At 40.9% G+C, this 24,431-nt stretch overlaps 1 protein-coding gene across 3 annotated transcripts in view; it reads left to right on the forward strand.

Moving 5' to 3' along the window:
- Positions 1 to 24,431, forward strand: part of GALNT13 (polypeptide N-acetylgalactosaminyltransferase 13) — a 398,708-nt gene that overhangs the window by 262,412 nt on the left and 111,865 nt on the right. For all 3 annotated transcript variants that reach the window (XM_089659616.1, XM_089659625.1, XM_089659631.1), the window contains exons 4-6: positions 2,134 to 2,341; positions 3,597 to 3,767; positions 9,641 to 9,758. In XM_089659616.1, the coding sequence (XP_089515742.1) occupies positions 2,134 to 2,341; positions 3,597 to 3,767; positions 9,641 to 9,758 (497 nt within the window). The remainder of the gene's footprint in view (positions 1 to 2,133; positions 2,342 to 3,596; positions 3,768 to 9,640; positions 9,759 to 24,431) is intronic.

Genomic DNA, 24,431 nt, shown 5'->3' on the forward strand with positions numbered 1-24,431 from the left:
CATAATCTTCACTAATGCTAACATTTGAATTGGAATTATGGCCTCCCACTAAAAAAAGATGTTAATCTGTCTTCCCTAAGCCCAAAAATACCCTTTGATCCTGCCAGTGATGAACACTTAATGCAGCTTCCAGTAATGGGGTGGAACTGATGCTACACTGCTCCTGAATTCAGAGCAGAGTTGCCACTCTCATGTAGACTCTCCTTGATTGCACAACAATGAGATGAAAACAAGTTGCATGGGGTGTGGCTATCATATTGTCACTGCTAATTTACAAGCCTGTAGCTTGCCATTGTGCACCTATCCACACCTAGTCCTGCCCACTGATTTCTGGATTGACAGCACTGGCTCTGCTTCTGAAACCCTCCCACTGTGAACTGCAGTGTCTTGGAAGGGGAGCATGTAAGCAGGGCCTCTATTGGGGGGGACATCCTATACCCATGTAGGGGGCCTGGGCAGTTGACATCCATTGGTGCAATGGACCCTGAGGAGGGTTGGGCCCTCTGTGAGCTGACACACTGCACCCATGGATGGATATTGCTAGTTGCAGTTGTCACTGCCTTGCCTGGCTTCTCTCACAGCATCCTGTGTGACTGTGTTACACACAGGTCTGCTCCGGTCCAGTTGTGGGAATCATGCAGGGAGCAGCTGTCTGTTGGCGGGTTTGGCTTTACTGGGGGTCAGAGCCATGATGTCAGCAAGGAAACTACAATTTATGCTGATGAGGTCTTTAAATACAGGGAAATGTTGTGTAGATTGACACAGACTGGGAGCTAACTGATCTGGGGGGATATTGTACTGGAAACTAACTGATCTGGGAAGGGGGGGTTTAGTTCCCAGTCACTTTCCTGAATATATGGAGATGTCTCTGCTGGATTGGGGATGTCTCTTTGCTGGATTGGGATGTGTCTTTGCTGAATATATGGGGATGTCTCTTTTATGGATTGGGATGTCGCTTTGCTTTAATATATGGGGGTGTCTCTTTGCTGGATTGGGATGTCTCTTTGCTGGATTGGGCCATCTCTGTGCTGGATGTATGGAGATGTCTCTTTGCTGGATTGGGACATCTCTTTGCTTGACATATGGGGATGTCTCTTTGCTGGTTCAAGCTGTCTCTTTTGCTGAATATATGGGGCTGTCTCTTTACTGAATATATGGGGGGGGATTAGATTTAAGGGCTCTTTGTTTTTTGTTTTGGAGGGTTTTTTTGTTTTCTTTATCTGATCTGCTAGGGGAGGATAGGTTGGGGAAGGGGGGGGGGGGCATTGAAAAAATAGTGCAGTTAGTGTAAGGTCCTGTTCAAAAGAATCTACCTTGTCATGGTGGCAGGCTTCATATTTTTTGGCCAAAATGTAATTCCTTACTGTTAAAACTTGAAAGCACTTCTGACTTGAAATACACTTTTTATTTTCATATATTAAATTTTAAAAGTGATAAAATAAAAGTGGGTGCACTGAAGGACTTGGTGGGACTTCCAGAGGGCGGGCCCTGGGAAATGTTGGTGGTAAGGCCCGGGGGGAGCTTTATTTTCAAGTAAAGCTTTTGAATTAAATATTAACTGGATTTTGGATTGTTTAGACCTCATACAAAAGCCTTTAATTGTACTTTGTATAACATAGAAAAAAAATCACAACTTGCACTACCAGGCATATTGGTAAAGACCCCGGAGGCAGGGACTAGCAGCTCCCTGTGGCTGATCCCCCTGCAAGCTAGAAATCACTAAAGTAGACATTGCTACTCCAGTGATCACCTATGCCAAGTCTCTGGCCTTCTACAATCTGAACACAGGAGGTCAGCCGAATGTTTTGAGTTTTCTGAATGAACTCAAAGCACTTGCTGATTAGGCAAGGTGGAAATGTGGGACAGTGATGCCACATTCTCCACTTTGTGGCACGGAACCCAGAAGCAAGTGGAGATTACAAAAGTAGATGTGTCTACTTTCCATGATTTCCAGTTTCAAGGAGGATCAGCCAGGTAAGGTATGTACATAGAAACATTGGTCCAGCTTGGACTAATGTAACTAAGTATAAAATATTCATACCTGGAGTAAGTAATTTTATTGGAAGGACAGGTGTATGTTATATAGACACTTTTTTCTTAGTGTGTTTATGTTCTTGCTTGTACCTTCACCAGATTTCCTGAAAGCTCCTCTGGAAAACTATATCCGTCATCTTGAGGTTCCAGTAAAAATCCTGAGGATGGAGCAGAGGTCAGGGCTGATCCGGGCACGTCTTAGAGGTGCCAATATTGCACGAGGCCAAGTGATAACCTTCCTAGATGCTCACTGTGAATGTACAATTGGATGGTTGGAGCCATTGCTTGCAAGAATAAAGGAAGACCGGTATGGATATTTCACATCTGTCTGCTGCTGAATGTGCATTGATAAAATATAGAAGGAAGTTTATTTGTTTAGGATGCTATTAAAAAATTCCAAGTTAAACTATTGAAGGGCTGGTAAATGCACAGATGTGATAGGTCCTTCTTACAGTGGTCATGGCAGCCTGGTCTGCATGGGTCTTCTATGGTCAAGCCATGGACAGGGAAGCATGAGGGAAAGGGAAGCAATGGGGTTCATTTACTAAAACTGGAGAGTGCTGAATCTGGTGCAGCTCAGCATAAAAACCAATCACCTTCCAGGTTTTTTTTTGTCAAAGCTTAATTGAACAAGCTGAAGTTAGAAGCTGAGTGGCTACCATGTACAGCTGCACCGTTTTTTGCACTCTCCAGTTTCAGTAAATCAGCCTCAATGTGTGTGCTGGTTGAGCATGCATGTCTAGTCAGCTGAAATGGTGTAAACACCATAACATATGGCATGGCAACCACGGGAGACTCATATTCTGGCTGAAAAAGTGGAACAACTTGAGGTGTGAGGGTATACTGTTACTAGAGTACAGATTGTGACAGGGTGTGCTTACCTTGATTGTGAGCGCAAATCGTGGCTAGGTTTGCACCTCTGGAGTGCAAGGTCAGAAAGTGGCTGGGTATACTTACCTGGAGTGTCAGGGTAGTTTGTTGCTAGGTGTACTCCCCTAGGATATAGCTTTATATACATGTATTATGTTGCTTAGTGTGCTTTCATGAAGGTGGTTTGCTCCTGGGTGCAATGAAATGTGAGGGATGACTTTTAATTCCACAAAGACTTTATTGGGATAAGACAAGTACGAAAAGGCCCTTAAGGCCATATCATACATGACAGTGGAAAAAAGGACTTCTAAAGGTACATTTTGTTAAAACATGTAATTGATGAGGAGTAGAAACAAGGTGTAGGAAAACACACTGGTTAAGTAAAGAAAACATGTCCCTCAGTATTAGAGATGATTTCCAAAAACAGAAGACAATGAGCCAATGACCTTGTGCTAAAAGGGAAACGGTAAAGTTACTGCAGAATAGCTCATGAAGGGGAAACTGGTAATGATTGTCGGCATAAGTTAATTTGGGATTCAGTGATGAATCTGCTTTATTATTTGTTTTTGAGTTCCTGATAATAGCTATTATTGAATTAGAATATCACTATAGAGAACTTCGCATACAGCGGTGTACAGGGGGGCGTGGACAGAATTGATTTGTTTTATGCCATTTCATATTTTTGCCTGCAGGAAAACGGTAGTTTGTCCAATAATCGATGTAATAAGTGATGACACGTTTGAGTACATGGCTGGTTCAGACATGACTTATGGTGGATTTAATTGGAAATTGAATTTTCGCTGGTATCCTGTTCCCCAGAGAGAAATGGACAGAAGGAAAGGAGACAGAACATTACCAGTAAGGTAAATAAATACTATATATTCCATGTATGGATGGGTGTGCACATATCTTTACAGTAAAAATTCAATACAGATAAAATGAATCGGTTAACAGTTGGTTGCACAGTGTGTGATAGGAGAGTTGTTAGGTGCCACAGCAATTAAACTACACATACACATTACATGGCCATTGTATGACACTTTTCTCTTAGATTAGTATGGGTGACAGCAGGAACATCTTTGATGTTCCCATCTTCCCATGTTCATATAGCATCAGCACAGTAGGCAGTGTGTTCTTGCCCCAGGGAAATGTATGGTTTAATGTCTATACCGCAATCACACACATATACACATACAGAGGCCAATAGGGTTGGCAGTTAGCCATTTGCTATTTTCTAGCATCTACAAGGAAACAGGACCTCCTGGAAATGACCCAGAGAATGTGCAGTCCCTAGACAGCTAAAGTGGCTTATTTACTAAAACCAAGCTGATTGGTTTCTGTGCAGAGGTGAGCCTGATTTTGCACTTTAGTAAATAAACCCACTGGTGTCATTGATACGATGTCCTTTAATTCTTTTAAACATCTACAAGTAGATTTACATCTGCCACAAAATTTGCACCCTGGTAGCATTTTAAGACAAATATTGCCTGATCCAGGAAATCTTGGCTTGCTCTTCAACGATCGATTTCACAGGGAAATAGTAATCGACCATCATTTCTGCCAGTTTGTTGGATGCTCTTGAAATAAGTCACATCTGAGTAGACATGTGCATGCCGTAAATGTTTGTATCGGATACATTAGTTCATTGAAGAATTTTGTTTTGTCATATTTGTTACATTGAACCAATTCATTTTCAGAATTTGTTTCTTTATATTTGGCATTCATTTCATATATTGGCTGGTCCAAGTGGATTAGAAACATTTCGCAGTTTTTTTTCGGAAGATTGCTGTATATTTTGGGTGGATTCAATATTCATGTATCGAAACTATTAGGAAAGATTCAATATTTTGGACGTGATAGAATAATTAATGCAAAATTTGGCAGCCCCCAATTTTTCAAACCTCAGAATTGTATTATATTGTTCTACTGAACTGACTGACTGGGGCATATTTACTAAAATTGGAGCACTGAAAATCTGGTGCATGGTAGCCAATCAGCTTCTAACTTCAGCTTGCTCAATTAAGCTTTGACATAGAAACCTGGAACCTGGTTTCTGTGAGGAGTTGTACCAGATTTTGCACTCTCTAGTTTTAGCAAATAACCCCCATTGTGACAATTACAAATTCATTTTAAATCACAAATTTAATAGAATCATCAAACAAATTGAAAAACTAAATTAATTTCCCCATGGGCCAAACCTATTATGAAATCATGTGATGTCAATAAAACAAATGCATTTAATAATTTTGTTATAACTTTTTTGGAATTTGCTTACATTCATTACTTTGTCCATTTGAAGATTTGTATACATCCGAATCTTCGAAAATCAAATTATTCTTAGAAAAACGATTTGTTACGAAACAAAATGCACATTTTTACATCTGAGCATGCATCTGAGCAGGTCTAAGTTACAGGTTAAAAGTCTTTGTGATCCATTGAGGAATGCCAAATGGTGCAACAAAGGGCTCCATGTGGTGTATGGAAAATGGGATCATGTGCCACAATAGCAGTACCATGTAATCATGAGCTAATACGTTCTACTAGACTCTTTTGTGTAGTTTACACCATAGAGAGCCTAATGTTCCATTAGTTAGTAACTGATCCTGTGATAATCTCTTTGATATCATGCAGATCTTTTCCCATATGATATAGAAATTCCACAAGCAGGGCTCCATTCCTAACTACTGCCCAGTATTTATAGGATGTCCATGTTCTGTCTGGTCCTTTTTTTGTTTTTTCCTTTTTCCAGTCACTTCCACACAGTAATTTTCCACTGTTCTTATTTGTTTTATGCATTGTGGTGTGTTTAAAGTCTCCTTCCTGCATTCTGTCTCCCAGTTCTACCATACCTGGGGGTGTGTCCATGACAACCTTGGCTCACAGAAAAGGGTTGAATTATTCTAGCTGTCATTCAACCTAGAAATGGCAGAAATGGGTGTCCGTGAGTGGCAGAGGAAGATGAAGAGAGCAGTGCTGGGGAGAGGGTAGGGATGAGGAGAAAAAGAAGCAATACCCATTTCTATGTTTTTTTATCTTTAATTAATAGTTGATTTTTATTCTTTTTTTTTTTTAGTAAAGCATATATCCCTTACAGACTATATAGGTTTAAAATAAAAAAGGTTAAAGTAGCTGTGAAGACAAAAGTAAAATCATGAAGGGTACCATGTGCCCATCTAGAACCATGCTCTTTATAAAAAGTAATAAATATCATGACCAGGGACATAAACAGCACTTTGCCTCTTGTACTGCCTGCCTACACTCATCAATACCTAAATATTTCACATGACACCCGAACTGGTCATAGTAACCCTTTATTGACAAAAATATATAAATACCAAAATAGCATTTTAGACAATATGAATGGAGCCCCAAGATCTTTGTAGGCCAGTAACTTAACCACTTGCCTATTGGGCACAGGCCAATTTTCAGCTTTCAGCTGTCACACTGTGAATTACAATTGTGCGGTCATGCAACACTGTACCGAAACAAAATTTGTATAATTTTTTTGAGTGCTATTTAGTCACCACTGGGGTTTTTATTTTTTGATAAACAAACTAAAAAAGACTGAAAATGTTGAAGTTTTTTCTTTGTTTCTGTTATAAAATTTTGTAAATAAGTAATTTGTCTCCTTCACTGATGTGCGCTAATGAGGCTGCAGTGATAGACGCTGATGAGGAGGCACTGATAGGTGGCACTGATGGGCATTGACAGGCATAACTTGTGGGCATTGACAGGCATCACTGATAGGCACTGAAAGGCAGCACTCATATATGGCACTGAAAGGCGGTACTAATGGGTACTGGTAGGCATCACTGGTAGGCGTCACTGACTGGCACTGATAGGCAGCACTGATTGGAACTGTTAGGGGCACTGACGGGCACTGATAGGTGGCACTGATGGGCACTGATACGCGGGACTGACGAGCACTGATAGGCGGCACTAACTGGCACTGATAGGTGGCACTGAAAGGCAGCTCTGATGGGTTATGATATGTGGCATTGATGTGCACTGGTAGGCACTGATAGTACACATCGATGCCACATATCAGTGCCTACCAGTGCCTACCAGTGCCCATCAATGCCACCTGTAAGTGCCCATCAATGCCACAAAGCAGTGCCCATCAGTACACATCGATACCACATGATGGGCACTGGTATGTGGCATTGATGGGCACTTACAGGTGGCATTGATGGGCACTGATGGGGCTACACTGATCATCAGGGCACTGATTATCAATGCTCTGATGATCAGTATATTTGTCCCCTCTGAGGAATGCCGATTACCGGCTCTCCTCTCCTCACGAGCTGTCTGCGGGAGGAGAGGACTGCTGATAACTGACATTTCCTATTTACATGTGATCAGCTGTGATTGGACACAGCTGATCACATGACACAGCCAACATCATCGGCTCTTTACAGTGATTGGTGATCCACTGTGTCCCAGGGAGCACCACCGATCGCCGTGTGCCTGTAGAGTGGGAGGATGTCATATGACGTCCTCCCACAATGAGAGAACTGCCACCCGCCCATCATTACCTTATATGGCGGGTGGGAGGCGGTTAATGTGGTTATATACCCAGTGAAGTGACTGGCATCAGGCGATATACAGGGATGAAACAAATCCTCCTACATAAGTGTTACCTGTTTATCTTTAGCCATCTTTCCCCTACATCCATTCAAAGTGCAGAATTTACACAAGATCTCTCAGCTCTGAAAAGCAGGGAGCGGGGAGCTGAAGTTACATCAGTGAAGAGAGCTCTGAGTGCTGATTGAAGAGAAGGGACACCCCATTCACACAACTCACAGGAACAGAGCAAAGGTTGTCAATCTGCTGGAGGTTCCTCCCAGTCACCATTTTCTCTTGGTGTCAGGAAAACTCATCAGAAGTGACTTCATGTTTATAGCAGAGGAATGAGGCAGCAAGCAGAAATTACACTTAGGGCTATTGATTGAAACAAGCACGCACTATAGCAGGATATGCTTTGTATATATTACATGTCAATTCAGGTTTACAACCACTTTAACTGAGTATTAGCAAAGCAGGCCTCCAGCTGCACAAAACAGTCGGAGACGTTTGCACCAATAACCGCAGATGAATGACCCTGAGTTCACTGTTACTGAACCATACAAAATAAAAGGCAACTGTACTTAAGATGGGTACTTACCAGTTTACATTTTACCATAGCGACCTTCAAGAACCTTGAACCCCGCAAGCTACTATGATAATACATATCAACCTGAAACACTCCATAGAAAAAAAACATTAACTATTAAATTAGGGTAGGAAGATTTCCAACACGAGCTATCTTCTATTTTATATATATTTTGATTTTTGAGAGGCTTTTCTGTAACCACCCCCTGAATTTCCTATTCCTGTCTGATCCACCAATCAGGTAGGTATGCGGAATCCTTACTTACTTTTGAAAAACTTCTCCAATGCCAAACCCCTTTTTTAACTCAGTCATGTAGACCCTACATCTCTATTTCTCATCTGGACCTAATTCACTCAATGTACCCATTCTGGGGCCTAAAGTGCTGCCAGGTCACAAACTTCAGGTCTTAGTAGTCCTTGGTGGACATCTCATTGCAATAGAGAGAGGCATAGTAGGAGGGCTGGATGAAGTTTTTAAAAAGCAGCGGTGAGCACTGTCACACAAAAAGTAGAAATTCTATGGCTACAGCACTGATGTGCTCAGATTTCTAAAAGTTGTTTTCTGATTCCTCTGAATAATTATAGGGATAGTAGCAAACATATATTTATTTTAAAGCTTTGAGTTTACATATACTTGATTTGCTGAAGCTCTGTTTTTATTGATGCCGCTGTCATTTCTTCTCTCCCTTTCTCTATATTATAGTTTTAGTCTGGCTGTGTTCTTAGTGGTCGATGAGTAAGAACAGACGAATATTGAATCTTCTTCATTTCGTACAAAAGATCTGTTTAGGCCTGCTGGTTTCCTCTTATGATTATATGCTATTAAGAAGAAATTGATCTGTTAGCTCTTCAAAAACCTAATAATCTCTATAAATAAAGTTTTTTTTTCAAACATTTCCATTGTTTACTGTAGAATGCTACAATTTTATAATACAGCGGGGTCATTAGTCTTTCCCTCTTGGATATAACGCATGTCTTCTCTGTTCTGGAAAAGCGAAGCTCACTTATCTTCGCCTGTCAATACAATATATCTGAGTGTGCATCACATTCCAGCTGAAACTGTGACACTGTTTATCTATGTCATACCAATTACTGAGCTAGGATATCATACAGCGCCTGCATGGGCTTAGCCATGTGCTGATCACTGGCACCCTCTGCTGTAAGAACCTGAGAAGGCATCATAAAATATGATAAGAGGCCTGATATACTAAAGCAAATGAAAAAGAGAAGGCATAAACAGTTCAAACTAATGCATTATTTTAATGTACGTTTCCGCCGTACAAATTAATACACAGCAGTGCAATTTATTTTAAAAGGGACCCCCAACACACCTTGCCCGCACACTCTTAATGCACATGTGTTTCAAAGCATTAGAATGCACAGATGTGTTATGCTTAAAAAAAAAGAAGGCTTGGCTATGATAATTTAGTGTGATAGGGTGCCCTGTCAGCCCATTCAAACTTAATAGGCTGTCTTAACACAAAGCGCCTTTTAAGCATGATGATGTATTACATTAACATAGTCTATAGTCTACTTACACTTTGATATACAGATTCATAAATCTATACCCTCTTCTTTTCTCCAGAACACCTACAATGGCAGGAGGCCTTTTCTCCATTGACAAGAATTATTTTGAAGAGCTTGGCACGTATGATTCGGGAATGGATATCTGGGGTGGAGAGAATCTGGAGATGTCTTTCAGAGTAAGTATCACTGAAACAAAAGTTCAGGAGCTGCTTGCACCAAACAGCTAAACGGTCAATTGCATAAACAGTATGGTTCAACCCACCAGAGAATCCATAAAGTGATACTTGTACTGTTGTGACCAATCGCTTTCCACCATGCTACATGGCTATAATGCGGGTGATGAAACTCCAGTAAATGTTTCCATTCTAAGCATTGCTTGCTGTGAAAAGTTGCTTTTCTCTTAGGGAAAAAAATGCCTCCCAGCCAGAGATAACCTCAAAATCAAGAAATTCGGTAGGTACAGAGAACAGCAAATAATTAAACTAGAATTCAAGGCAAAAACTGCTTGTAAAAATGTTCCCTCCCCCCCTCTTAACACCTACTCTGACTAACCTTACCCATTTTCAGGTCATTCTAGTCTGGTCATGTAATCCCCTCTATATCAGCCAGCGTGGGTTGCAGGCCGGCCCAGACAGGGACAGAAAATAGGCCCGGGCATTCCCGGGGGCAGTTGGTGATGGAATATTTAAGGAGTCGGTCCTCCACACTGTAATGTAAAGGAGCACTGTGATATAAAGTGGACTGCACTGTAAAGGGTCACTGTATTGATTACAGTGCCCCTAGAAATCACAGCCCCCCATCACAGTGCCCCTTGCAGTTATGCCCCCCCTTTTTTTCTGATAATCAGTGTCCCCTATATATTCAACAAAGAGATGGCCCAATACACCAAAAAGACACCCCAAACCAGCAAAGAGACATCCCTATATAGCAAAGAGATATCCCAATCCAGCAAAAAGACATCCAGCAAAGAGTCATCCCCATCCAGCAAAGAGACATCCCCATATAGCAAAAAGACAGCTTAATCCAGCAAAGAGACATCCCCATCCAGCAAAGACACATACCTATACAGCAAAGAGAGCCTATCGAGCAAAGAGACATCCACATATAGCAAAGAGACAGCCTAATCCAGCAAAAGACATCAATATATAACAAAGAGACATCCCAATCCAGCATAGAGACATCCCAATCCATCGCAGCTACAGAGCGGGAATGTGCTCTGTCACAGTGTGCCGGCCAGTGAAGGAGAGAGGTCGCTGTTGTCCCTTCTGTGCCGCTGTATTTGCAGCTGCCGGCCCGGGAGGTGTCTGTGTATACCCTGCAGGCGCTTCCTGTTTGCAGTTGGAGCTGTCTCTGATGCTCCTCCTGTTGGCCCTGCTTTAGGCATAGCCACATAGCAGGACATAATCTGTGCCTCTGTTTACCTCCCTCTGTGTGGCCGGTCATCAACAGGATGCTCTTCTTAGGTCTGGTGTTCCCTATGGCCTCCTTCCTATATGCCAACCTGCCTATCTTCCCTTCACCAATTTGTTTATGAAGCAGCCACTGCAACCCTGACTTTAGCTTTAAATATAAAGATATATCAGAGTTTAGGTAATTTGATTTTATAGTGTGTGAAAGGATACACTTTGGGGTGTTTTTATAAATTTGCTTAGGTTTTGTAATTTAAATTTTTGCTTTGTAGCAAATTATTTAAAACAAATTTGATGACTGAACTATGTTCCATGTAAAGGGTTGTTTAACATTTCAGCTTTCAGTTTGCATTGGTCAGATATCCTCCTTTCCTTGCATTGTTATAATGACAGTGCCATTTGTTTGTCAGTTCTGTGTGGTTTGAAATTGTAACAGAAATGTAAAAAAACACTACAGTGTTAGCCAGAGGGCAAATTTTAATGATTTCCCTACCAACTTTACTAATTTCATCACTCCAAGCAAGAACATGGTTAAAACTATAAATGGCAGATTGGTGTGGGTGAAAGCTAATGGAAAGCAACCAAACTGCCAGAATTAGTATGGTCATATTAGTATGACCAGAATTAGTGTTATCACTCTACTACCGGCTAGAAGAACATGTAATACCTGCTCTGTGCAATGGTTTTGCACAGAGCGGCCCGATCCTCCTCCTCTGGGCTCCTTTTCCCATAGGGTGCCCCCATAAAAAGCCACTTGCTAAGGGGGCACTTATACATGCTCTCTTCCAAGCCGACTCTGTGTGTCCATTGTCACACAGAGTGTTGCTCAGCCCCACCACCCACTCTCTCCTAACTGGCTATGATTGAGAGCAGCAGGAGTCAATGGCTCCCGCTGCTGCCTCTCTGTCCAATGGGCAGCTGCTCTTGTGCACATATCTGGATCAAGATCAGACTCAGGTAAGTATTTAAGGGGTCCGGGGGGGGTAAAAAGACTTCTGTCTTTAGAACCACTTTAACCGCCTCCCACATGCCATATAAGGTAATGACGGGCAGGCGGCGGTTCTCTCGTTCAGGGAGGATGTCATATGACGTCTTCCCACTGAAACTGCACATGTGCGCCTTCAGGGGCATGCGGCACGGCGATCGGTGGTGTGATGTGACCCTGGGACACAGCAGATCACTAATCACTGTAAAGAGTCAATGACGTCAGCTCTGTTATGTTATCAGCTGTGTCCAATCACAGCTGATCACATGTAAATAGGAAATGACGGTTATTGGCAGTCCTCTCCTCCCGCTGACAGCTCGTGAGAAGAGTCGGTAATCGGCATTCCTCAGAGGGGACATCTACACTGATCATCAGAGCACTGATGATCAGCACCATGATGATCAGTGTAGCCCCATCAGTGCCACCTGTAAGTGCCCATCAATGCCACATATCATTGCCTACCAGTGCACATCAATCATCAATGCCACATATCAGTGCCCATCAGAGCTGCCTTTCAGTGCTGCCTATCAGTGTCAGTCAGTGCCATCTATCAGTGCCAGTCAGTGCTGCCTATCAGTGCCCATCAGTGCAGCCAAAATGTTTCAATCAGTGCCGCCTAACAGTTCCTATCAGTGCCACCTATCAGTGCCAGTCAGTGCCGCCTATCAGTGCTGCCTACCAGTGCCCATCAATGTCGCCTATCAGTGACATATATGAGTGCTGCCTTTCAGTGCCTATCAGTGATGCCAGTCAATGCCCACAAGTGATGCCTGTCAATGCTCATCAGTGCCGCCTATCAATGCCTTTTCATCAGTGCCGCCTATGACTGCCCATCACTGCAGCCTCATTAGTGCGCATCAGTGAAGGAGAAAAATTACTTGTTTACAAAATTTTATAACAAAAACTAAGAAAAAAAACTTTTTTTTTTCCAAAATTTTCAGTCTTTTTTAGTTTAGCATAAAAGAAAAACCTCAGTGGTGATTAAATACCACCAAAAGAAAGCTCTATCTGTCTCAAAAAAATGATAAAAATGTTGTTTGGGTGCAGTGTTGCATGACCACACAATTGTCATTCAAATTGCAACAGCGCAGAAAGCTGAAAATTGGCCTAGGGAGGAAGGGGGTGAAAGTGCCCAGTAGGCAGGTGGTTAAAGCAGAACTGAACTCTCCCAATAAATGTTAACTATTTTTAATCCTTGTGCTGTTAGCATTAGTAAATAGGTAGGAAGGTATATTATGTTTACTTGTTTTAAACCTCTTTTTTTGTTTAAATTTCTAAAGTTTCTTCCTGGACTCTGAACAACAAATTGGAAGAAAGGTGAACCTTTACCAATGGTACCATGTATTAAAATGTAAAATACAACAACACAGAGAATTATACTCACAAAGCCAAATGAGTGTAAGGCACATAATTTGTGCCAGAAGGTGACTTCAAATGTAGCTTTAATTTTTAGCTATAGACAGGCACCAACAACACACAATGCAGAGCAGACACTCTATTTTATATTTTAACAAATGGTACAATTGGTAATGCACTAATGTGGTGCACATTTTCTTCTTTTTTTGTTGTTCAGTGCTTGGGACTCTCCTGTGCAACAAGGGCTTGCAAAGCTTGAAGGCTACCTAGTGACTTAAAAATCCAAGCCTAGGAAAATATCCACTGAGTTGTGTTCTCCAACTGCCTGCCACTCTGATCTATTTCCCTTGAGCACAGAGGCGCTATCTTAATATATACACTCTTCCTGGTTTCTGACCTAGGCCAAAATTATGTCATATATCCCAAGAGTCTTCATGTGCATTTTTGTTTTCTTTCATCTGGAGGAGAGGATTTCTCAGCTAAGCACACACTTCAGCCTGCATGCCTGACCCAGGGGCAGATGGATTCCAGAAAGTAAATACTACATGAATCATCTGCCCTTACTCAAGATATCAGTGACTAGAAATGCTAGGGGGCAGGGGCGGACTGACCATTTGGAAACTAGGGCACTGCCCGAGGGCCCAGGGTCAGTAGGGGGCCCCATGAGATGCCCCTGGTACCTTTTTCATAGGCTTTTTTGAGTTTGGGCAAGGACACAGGGGCCCCATGAATCCCTATTGCCCGGGGACCCCATGAGTTGTCAGTCCGCCCCTGCTAGGGGGTGTTTTTCAAGGTGACTTCTCAATAAAATAAAGCATGGAGACATGGATGGATGGGTGAGTTTGCTTTGAATATTAAAAATAAATTCAAAAGCGTCTGACCACTTTTAAAACTTCAAAACTCCCAATTGTTCCTTATTTAATTATTTTTGGAACCAAAACAAAATATGTTGCTAGCAAACATAGGAACTTGTTGCAAAGTCAAAAGCTTTTGCATTTGAAATATTAGAGTGCAATGTTTCAGATTCTAAAACGTTGTGCCCTTCTGTGCTCTTTCAAATAAAAAAGCTTTGGACTTTTTAACAAGCTCCTAGGTGTGCTGCTGACGTTTTGACTAAGTGGAAATATATTGCTCATTTTTTTTTTACCAAATCCCTATGTCCTTCGCTCTTCCTCATCTGTCCTTTTTTATATACATACCTCTAAAATAAAATGTACTATTTAACTATCAAAAGTGTTATATTACGTTATGAAAAATATTGTAAAGCGCTGCGCAAACTGTTGGCGCTATATAAATCCTGTATAATAATAATAATATAATAATGAAAAATTCCAGATTATTATGTATATTTGTGTTCTTTTTGGATTTAACTATTGCTTTTTTTATGCATATTGGGATGTGCCCCTTGCCTACAAATTTCGGGATAAAAGACATCCTTATTTATCTCAGAAAGTTGGGAGTTATGAAGATTTGCTGATGAGAAATTATGTGATGCATTCACTTTCCTTGCTTCTATACATTCTATGACTGCTGCAGTTGAGGTAGATACTGTATTAGCGCAAAATATTTGTAGTGGCTTTTAGATATGAACCCCAGGAAAGTATTGACTCAACATTAGAATAATTATATTTTCATATAAAATATTGTAATTACATAATTGTTAAAAAAAATATGTAACAATTATGTCATAAACATTTTTTAGATGAAAATATCATTATTCTGATGTTGAGTCAATACTTTTCTGGGGTTCATATCTAAAAGTCCCTACAAATATTTTGCTCTGTTTTAGTATCTACCTCCTTTGAGAACTGCTCAACTGCAGCAAAGCCCCGACAAATATCTTGTTCTATTATAGTATCTACCTCCTCTAAGAGCTGCTCAACTGCAGCAAAGTCCTGACAAATATTTTGCTCTATTGTTTTGTCTATTTGGGATGCCGTCATGGAAATATTATATATTCGTGATGGGGTTACTCCACAACAGGGGAGGACTGACAACTCATGGGGCCCCCGGGCAATAGGGGATCATGGGGCCCCTGTGTCCTTGACCACACTCAAAGCACACCCAAAAAAGCCTATAAAAGGTACCAGGGGAATTTCATGGGGCCCCCTACTGACCCTGGGCCCTTGGGCAGTGCCCGAGTGCTCTAATGGTCAGTCCGCCCCTGCTCCACAAGTCTATATGCTGTGTACTAGCTGTAACGTGTGTGTCCATACGTCCAATGTAATGATAAAGATCTCACTTCCAGTTGAATCCATAAAGTGTATTTTTATTGAATCACTATATTGCACAAACAGTCATTAATATTAAAATAAATCACATCCAAGTTTCTGTATATGGATTGAGACCAGCATTGGATGTGAAATGGATGTGAAATGTTCATAAAAATTCACATACCGGCTGATGGACCTCCTGGGGAGAGTAGGATGCAATAGCACCTTCGTAATACTGCGGGTTGGCCCAAGGATGTTACCAGCTCCACACCAGGGAAAGAGGGCCAGAGAGATGGTGTCACTGCGTGTGAATACACACACGAACCCAGGGAGGATGGGCCTGGAAGTGACGTCAGCAATTGGGCGGCGGACTGGAAGTGGCGGTGTTGTCGTCCTAACGATTGGGCCAATAAGGAAGATGGACCACGGGGTGTTCTCTCACCAATAGCATGACGCATTTCAAAGATCCTGGCTTCCTTACCAAATCCAAATGGATGAGAGAGCAAATTATATATACCATGTGACTGTTCACAAGGGGAGAGGAAAGGACTGGCTGATTCACTCTAGGTGCCTGTATTGCATTCCTGCAGCAGCCTTCCCCCTTCCCTATCAGTGGAGATGACTTTACTGAATGATTTTGTGAAATGTGTTTTGCCACAAAATGATTGATTTTTCCATTTATGACATTTTTTCAAAAGCAGAAGATCCCAACTTTACTCATTTAGCAGCTTTTTTTCTTTAATTAGGGCAGTATTGTTTTGGGGCTGTTTTAGGGTGAAATAATTTGAAGCTACACCCAGGACCCTGCATTCAGTATATCCAGTCTCCCACAGTACACAGGACATGGAAGTGCAATTATTTTAGAAAATATAAACTGCTAAATACCTTTTCTCATCAGCAGTTAGAACAGTTTTGCGACTTCAGCAGAGCACTGCTTAAATCTTGAAGGAGGAATTTTCTTTCTGTTCTAGGATGCAAAACCCCTGACCTCTGTCTAGAGAGTGCTGATTGGCCTGTGCTAGTCACATGCACTCTCCCAAGCAATACACATTAAACTGAGCATGTGCATGTGGCTACAGGTTCAGTCTGTCTTATCAGGTGGGCATTTGAACAAGAGGAGGGGCAGATAAGTCAGGATCAAACAGCCATTTTACACAATGCAGAGGATTAACCCCTTAGGTTCCACAGTGAGTATAACAAGCATGCGTTACTACATATACAGATGGATTTTACTGTTGTGGGTTTAGTAACACTTTACGGGTCTGTTTATACATTTGTTCATACAACATTCACACAATTTTCATTCAGGATTCAATAATTTTTCTAATCGGATTCAACTGAAATAACATGTGAATATTGGGTAAAATATATGTGAATCTTTTCCCGTTTTGTGTATTAGTTCATTATTTGTGTACTGTCTCTTAAAAAGTTTTATTTTATTTTTATTTTCACCATTTATTATTTATAATGAGGTTAATGAGGATCTATTTTTTGGTACAAGAATGGGTCCTGAAAAGGAGGTTCTATAACCCTTTATGAACTGCTTAAAGTATATCTAAAGGTAAAACTTTTTGTTTTACGTTTTAGATGGAGAGGGATTAGAACACCTGTCAGTTTTTATTGCTGTCTGTGCCCCCAGAAGATTCACCCTCTCTATTTGTCCTGTTTACTATTATCATTGAAAGTAAAAGAAAATCCCAAATGTTGGGTTGTTCCCAGAAAAGTAATAGAGGGGAAATATTCCAATTGGGACACTAGTTCTGTTGACCTGGGGGTCCCCAAGGAATTCCCTTAATTTGCAGGGATTTCATCTCACTTCCTGTTTGGCTTTGGGACAGGAAGTGAAGGGAAATCTCCGCAACTGGACACGGTGAAAAAAAATCTGACTGGGCTATAACCCTCCATTATTTTATTGAAAGAAAAAAATGTTTGCTTATAGTTCAGCTTTAAAACCATTTGCATTCTTAAAAATCACCAAAGACCACTTTAGTCTCTTCTTTTGACTCTATTGCATTTTCCCAAAATGACAAAATTAAAAAAAATTCGCTTGATTTTTGTTGAAAATTTGGGGGAAAGATAATTTTATCAAATTTTATCCTGTTTCCTGCAACGCCAAACACATACAATATCTCACAGAAGTGAGTACACCCCTCACATTTTTGTAAATATTTTATTCTATCTTTTCATGTAACAACACTGAAGAAATGACAATTTGCTACAATGTAAAGTAGTGAGTGCACAGCTTGTATAACAGTGTAATTTTTCTGTCCTCTCAAAATAACTCAACACTCCATTAATGTCTAAACCGCTGGCAGCAAAAGTGAGTACACCCCTAAGTGAAAATGTCCAAATTGGGCCCAAAAATATCATTTTGTGTGGCCACCATTATTTTCCAGCACTGCCTTAATTAACCCTCTTGGGCATGGAGTTCACCAGAGCTTCACAGGTTGCCACTGGAGTCCTCTTCCACTCCTCTATGACGACATCACGGAGCTGGTGGATGTTAGAGACATTGAGCTCCTCCACCTTTCGGTTTGAGGATGCCCCACAGATACTTAATAGGGTTTAGGTCTGGAGACATGCTTGGCCAGTCCATCACTTTTACTGTCAGCTTCTTTAGCAAGGCAGTGGTTGTCTTGGAGGTGTGTTTGGACACTGGGCCGCAGGGCAGTATTTCAACATAACAACCCCAAAGGGAGGGGATCATGCTCTGCTTCAGTACGTCACAGTACATATTGGCATTCATGGTTCCCTCAATGAACTGTAGCTCCCCAATGCCGACAGCACTCATGCAGCCCCACACCATGACACTCCCACCACCATGCTTGACTGTAGGCAAGACACACTTGTCTTTGTACTCCTCACCTGGTTGCCACTACACACGCTTTACATCATCTGAACCAAATAAGTTGATATTGGTCTCATCAGGCCACAGGACATGGTTCCAGTAATCCATGTCCTTAGTCTGCTTGCCTTCAGCAAACTGTTTGCGGGCTTTCTTGTGCATTATCTTTAGAAGAGGCTGCCTTCTGGGACGGCAGCCATGCAGACCAACTTGATGCAGTGTGTGGTGTATGGTCTGAGCACTGACAGGCTGAACCCCTCACCTTTTCAACCTCTGCAGCAATACTGGCAGCACTCATATGTCTATTTCCCAAAGACAACCTCTGGATATGACACTGAGCATGTGCACTCAAGTTCTTTGGTCGACCATGGCGAGGCCTGTTCTGAGTGGAACCTGTCCTGTTGAGCCACTGTATGGTCTTGGCCACCGTGCTGCAGCTTAGTTTCAGGGTCTTGGTAATCTTCTTATAACCTAGGCCATCTTTATATAGAGCAACAATACGTTTTTTCAGATCCTCAGAGAGTTCTTTGCCATGAGGTGCCATGTTGAACTTCCAGTGACCAGTATGAGAGAGTGAGAGCGATAACACAAAATTTAACACAACTGCTCCCCATTCACACCTGAGACCTTGTAACACTAATGAGTCACATGACACCGGGGAGGAAAAATGGCTAATTGGGCTCAATTTGGACATTTTCACTTAGGGGTGTACTCACTTTTGTTGCCAGCGGTTTAGACATTAATGGCTGTGTGTTGAGTTATTTTGAGGGGATAGCAAATTACACTGTTATACAAGCTGTACACTCACTACTTTACATTGTAGCAAAGTGTCATTTCTTCAGTGTTGTCACATGGAAAGATATAATAAAATATTTACAAAAATGTGAGGGGTGTACTCACTTCTGTGAGATACTGTGTGTGTGTATATATATATATATATATATATATATATATATATATATATATATAAATGTTCTCACTTTTGCTCCTCAACTTTTGCTCCTCAAGAACACATTGGGGTTTATTTACTAAAAGCAAATTGTCTATGCAATTGCTCCAGAGGTTAGTAAATGAGAGGGCTCTGCTGACTTCCATCATCCAATCATGTGCAAGAACCATGAGCAAAAATGCTCTTTTTTTATTTTTCTTGCATGTGATTGACTATGCTTTACAAAGTGAAGCTTCACCCCATTTACTAAGCTTTGGAACCTCACTGGTAGAGTGCTCATTCATAGAAATTCAAGTTCAGGCACCAAAACGTACTAAAATTTCCAAATATACACATTCATTAGAAAAAAAAATTTATTGAAAACCATTATGTAAAGAATAACCTAAATTTTATCGTTTTTTTATCTTTTAATAAAATAAAAGCAGGGTATTTATTAAAGCGGTATACCAAGTAGAAGCTATGCAAGTCCCTAAAAAAATGTCAAACTTATTTAGGAAGGCAAAATATTTCGGCAGGCAGATTAGTTATTATTTCCAAGCTCACCAACTACTAACTACCAACTAATGCTGCTCAGGTTTGTCATTGTATCTAGGCCTCAGTGACTTTGGGTGTTGTATAACTGTTTTTCTTTAATGAATGCAACCCACAGTGAAGATCATTGGATCAAACATGAAAGTATCGGACCAGGTGGGAGTTAGGGGGCTTCATTCAGTAACAGATTAATTGTATCACAGTTTTCCTTTTAACCTCCTTAGCGGTTTTCCCGAGTGTAGCTCGGGGTAAAATTTCAATACCAAGAGCGGTAACCCCGAGCTACACTCGGGCTTACCATGCGGCATTGCTCAGGGGGTCCCTGCAGCACTTACCTTGTCCTTCGCTCCCGCAATGTGTCCCCTGCAGCGTCCCCGGCCATCTCCTCCGGCCGATGCCGGCATCCGGCTTCTGTGTTCCGGTCCCTGTGACGATGGGACGTACGGGCGCCGGAAACGGCGGGAAATTTCAAATTTTTAAAAAATTTCATTTTTGCTGTCATTGCTGTTTCAATGCATTTCACATACATTTTGTCCCTACTGCTTTGTCCTGTGCGCTGCCTGCATTTTGACTGTTCTTTCTGCCTGGAAACTTAGAAAAGTCCATGGCGTCCAAAAAGCGGCCCTTTTTGTCAAAAGCGGTTTTAGAACAGCGATAGTAAATCAGAAGCACTTGCAGAATTGAGTGATAATGATTCGTGGGGAAATTCGTCATCAGACACTGAAAACGATTTTGCGACTTTGCTCAGCGATGTGCGAATTTGCCTCTGTATTTCTAATTTCAGTGTTTTTGGTTTGATTATATTATTGAATTAAATTTATTATTATTATATTATTATTTTTTATGATTATTTATTAAATTATAATTTATGATTTTGTGTTTCAAGTTTTATCATGCCCGGGATGTTTACTAGACTCTTGTTTGTACAGATTTCAGTGAGTTATTCCTAAAAATTACAGCCTACAATAAAAAAAACTACATATTTCCATGCAAAAAAAATGGTACCGCTTTCAGCACAAAAAATCGGAAAGAATCATACCGCCGAGGAGGTTAATAAAGGACATACTTTGCTAAATAACTATTGGGTATTTTTTTTGGGGGGGGGGCTGTGATGTTTTTAAAGTTACTTGGGAAGCAATTTGCAAAATGGGTTTTCTGGGTTTTTTTTTTATAATTCCTGAAAGACGCCTATAAAATCAAGCAGATACTTATGTAATTTACAACAGTTCTTCTATCTGTCAAAAATATATTAAATGCAGATGAATGTCTTGCATGATGTTTTGATGGATAAATTGCTGAAGTGCCGAAAATCAGAAATTGTTCTGGTCCTGACGTGTTCAAGAAATAAAGAAGGTTAATGGAAAGTGAAGTGCTCATTTAAAAATATTCTGCAATTATTCAAATGGCTGTTTTTTTTAATGTGTACATTTAATGAAACTTTTTATGCAAAGGCTAATGTGCATAGGAAAATGACCGTTTACCTTCATCAAGATATGTTCTATAAAAATGTGAGAGAAATGTTGGGATAATTGGATATTTTACAGGAGAATTTAAAGGAGAAACATTTTCACCGTATTGTCATCCTGGCTTATTTAGTGCAGTATGAAACATAAAAGTAGGCTGTACAAATAGACTGACTGAGCAGTCCAATTATTATTATAATCATTATCATGAAAGCTAGCTAGAAAAAAAGATAGCATTTAAAGCTGATTTCCAGACAGATAAAAAAGACAGACGCATGCTGCTCATTAATAGATCATTCATTACATATATTTTTAATATGCAACCAGTGTAAGTATTTAAAGTGTACCTGCCTCTTGTAATCTCCAGTCCAGCAGGGCTCAGACTTGGAGAAGGAGCCAGTCAACTGTGCAGCAGTTCCTATGTGCTACCAGGAAACATACTGATAGGAGGAGAGAGCAAAGTGACAGAGGAAAAATGTCATCAGTTTGTTGCTTTTTCTTTCCCGGTCTAGTTACAGGCTGGGGGAGGGACAAGACCTGTAAGTGTTAATTACCTGCAGCAGGGAAAGATTAGGTCTCCTGTCCTGCCAGAAAGCGCTGTGCTGTGTGTGTGTGATAGGGCAGAGTAAAGGGGGGGGTGTCAAATAATAAAAGTCAAAGAAAAACTGCACCCTCTACTCTTATGAGTAGACATCTGTTGGCCTTAAAAGCCCATGTTGGCATCTGACCAATTTAACTAAAACCTTACATGAAGATATAAAATCCATTTAGCTTTCAGCCCTCCTTCCCACCCCCTGAATAAGAAAAAAAAATAAGTGGCTCATTTATAAGGTCTCATGTACACTGCAGCTGATAAACTCACGTTTAGGAGCTGTTCAGCATTTTTTTCAGCAGCCCCTGAACTCTCCCTAATGTTTTCCTATGTGTCCATGTACACATCTTCGTTTACAGTCATTTACAGGCATTGGAGTTTACAGTTGTTTTTTTTGAACGTGGAAAACTTGCGTTCAGCAGTCGATTTTATCAGCGTTTCAAACGCAAAATGCTTGTAACTGTGGCTAAACTAAGCTATTACTTTTATATGCGTTTGCGGTTTAAATTTTTTTTTAACTCTTCCAGTTCCCGATGCTGTCCAGAGCCTTTTTTCATCATGAAAAATGCATGCAAAGCTTTTTCAAGGTACTCAGATGGACAAAACACTGAATACAGGATGTTCCTACCAAGCTTGTCACACATTGTAATGACCAATTCACACCTCAGACCTCTCCCACCCTTGGAAACAAAAGATATGTTAATGAGCATTCACACCTCAAATTCCTCATGAAGACCCCCTTCCAGGTGAGCTTAATGACTCAGTCCACCAGACACCTTCCCACCCTTGGAAACAAAAGAAATGTTAATGAGAAACTCACACCTAAGCTAATCTCAACACATACTGCTGTCTCCGCTTCTCCTCTGTGTATTTCTATGAAACAGTCTGAAATAGTTAATAATTTACCACTTTTCAGTGCATTCTGGGCATTTGGGAGGTTCACCTGTGCTTATCTTAAAAAAAAACGCTTCTAAACGCAAACACACATAAACGCGCATAAACACGCATAAACGCATTATGCAAACACAACTAAACAGATGTTTTTTAACCTACATTTTCCAGCAGTCAGTTTCCATCGTTCAGAAGTGTCCCATGTACATGGGGCCTAATAGAGCGAGGATGCCACCATTTGCTATCAGTTATACTTTGCTGCCATCCCAAATTGGGGTCCCCATCTAATGGTACATTCATAAAATACAGGCTACAGTGTGTAGCCTATGATTTCCCATTTAGTTTTCTCTACTTAAGGGAGCTCTGTGATTGGAGGAGAGCCAGTCAGGTGCAGTGTGTAGCCTGTGACTTACCATTTAGTTTTCTCTGTTTAAAGGAGCTCTGTGATTGGAGGAGAGCCAGTCGGTGACTTTGACAGATTGCACAACAGAGCTTTCCACCAGACTTTTTCTGCCATGCAGTTTTATTAGGCTTTGCTGGTTTTGGCTCCCAAAGCCAGCTCAGTACAAAGCACATTTGCTAATGTGATATTAAAGGCATTTTTTAAAATGACAAACATGTCATACTTTACCTGTTCTGTGCAGTGGTATTGCACAGAGTAGTCCCAATCCTCTTCTTCTCGGGTCTCTTCCGGTGCTCCTGGCCCATCCATCCACACACAGAGCATGGCTCGGCCCCTCACTCTCTACTTATTGGCTCAGTGGCTGTGATTGACTGTAGCAGGAGCCAATGGCTCAGCCAATGAGGAAGGAGAGTTCCAGGAGAGCCGCTGCTCTCGTGCACATCACTGGATTGAGAGGGGGCTCAATTAAGTATTGGGGGGTGAGGGTTATAGTTTAGTTATAGTTTAGTTATACATAGAATACATGACAGTAAAAAGCCCTAAGCCTTTACAACCACTTTAAGCACATTGCTGTGCTTTACAACTGCTAAAATATTTTTCTTTTTTAACACTGGTATGGCTGTGGTATAACCATACTGCTGATTTTTAAATCAGCCACTGAAGGCAAAACAAAAATAAAATTGCAATTTTTAAAAAATTAAAAAATAAATTCCCTAACTCCATCCTGTATGCCTTGGTGATGTCACTGGGCTTTACCTTTGAATTAGGGGTGAGGCCCTACTGTTGGGGTATAGCCACACCACTGCTTTTTATATAAGCCCCCAACTGAAAGGAAAGATAAAATGCTATTTTTTTTTTGGCAAAATTTTAAAAATGCGTTCCTAACTCCATGACATCACTGGCCCTCAACCCGAGAAAGGTCAGGATCCCAAATTTTGTGAGAAGACACTCCTTCAACAGATTTGGGATTCTCGGCTTTTCCAGGATTCATTGAGAAGGCCTAGTGGCATCACTCTCTTCTAGATGAGTGCACAGGCATCTAGGATGTACGGTATTTTATACTTTTCTTCTATTATTTTATTTTGTATTGCTTTAAGTTAGCTAAGAGGACTTTCCATTTACATGCAAGGTCTGCTTTAAGTCAGCTAGTCGTTTTTTAGCATGTCCCTTCCCTTTTACATCTCTATGAATAACATTCTGATAGAATCAAGG

This window comes from Staurois parvus, unplaced genomic scaffold (assembly GCF_062004578.1).
Source record: "Staurois parvus isolate SC_StPar_1 unplaced genomic scaffold, SC_StPar_1.0 ptg000031l, whole genome shotgun sequence".
In the NCBI taxonomy this organism is placed as follows: Eukaryota; Metazoa; Chordata; class Amphibia; order Anura; family Ranidae; genus Staurois; species Staurois parvus.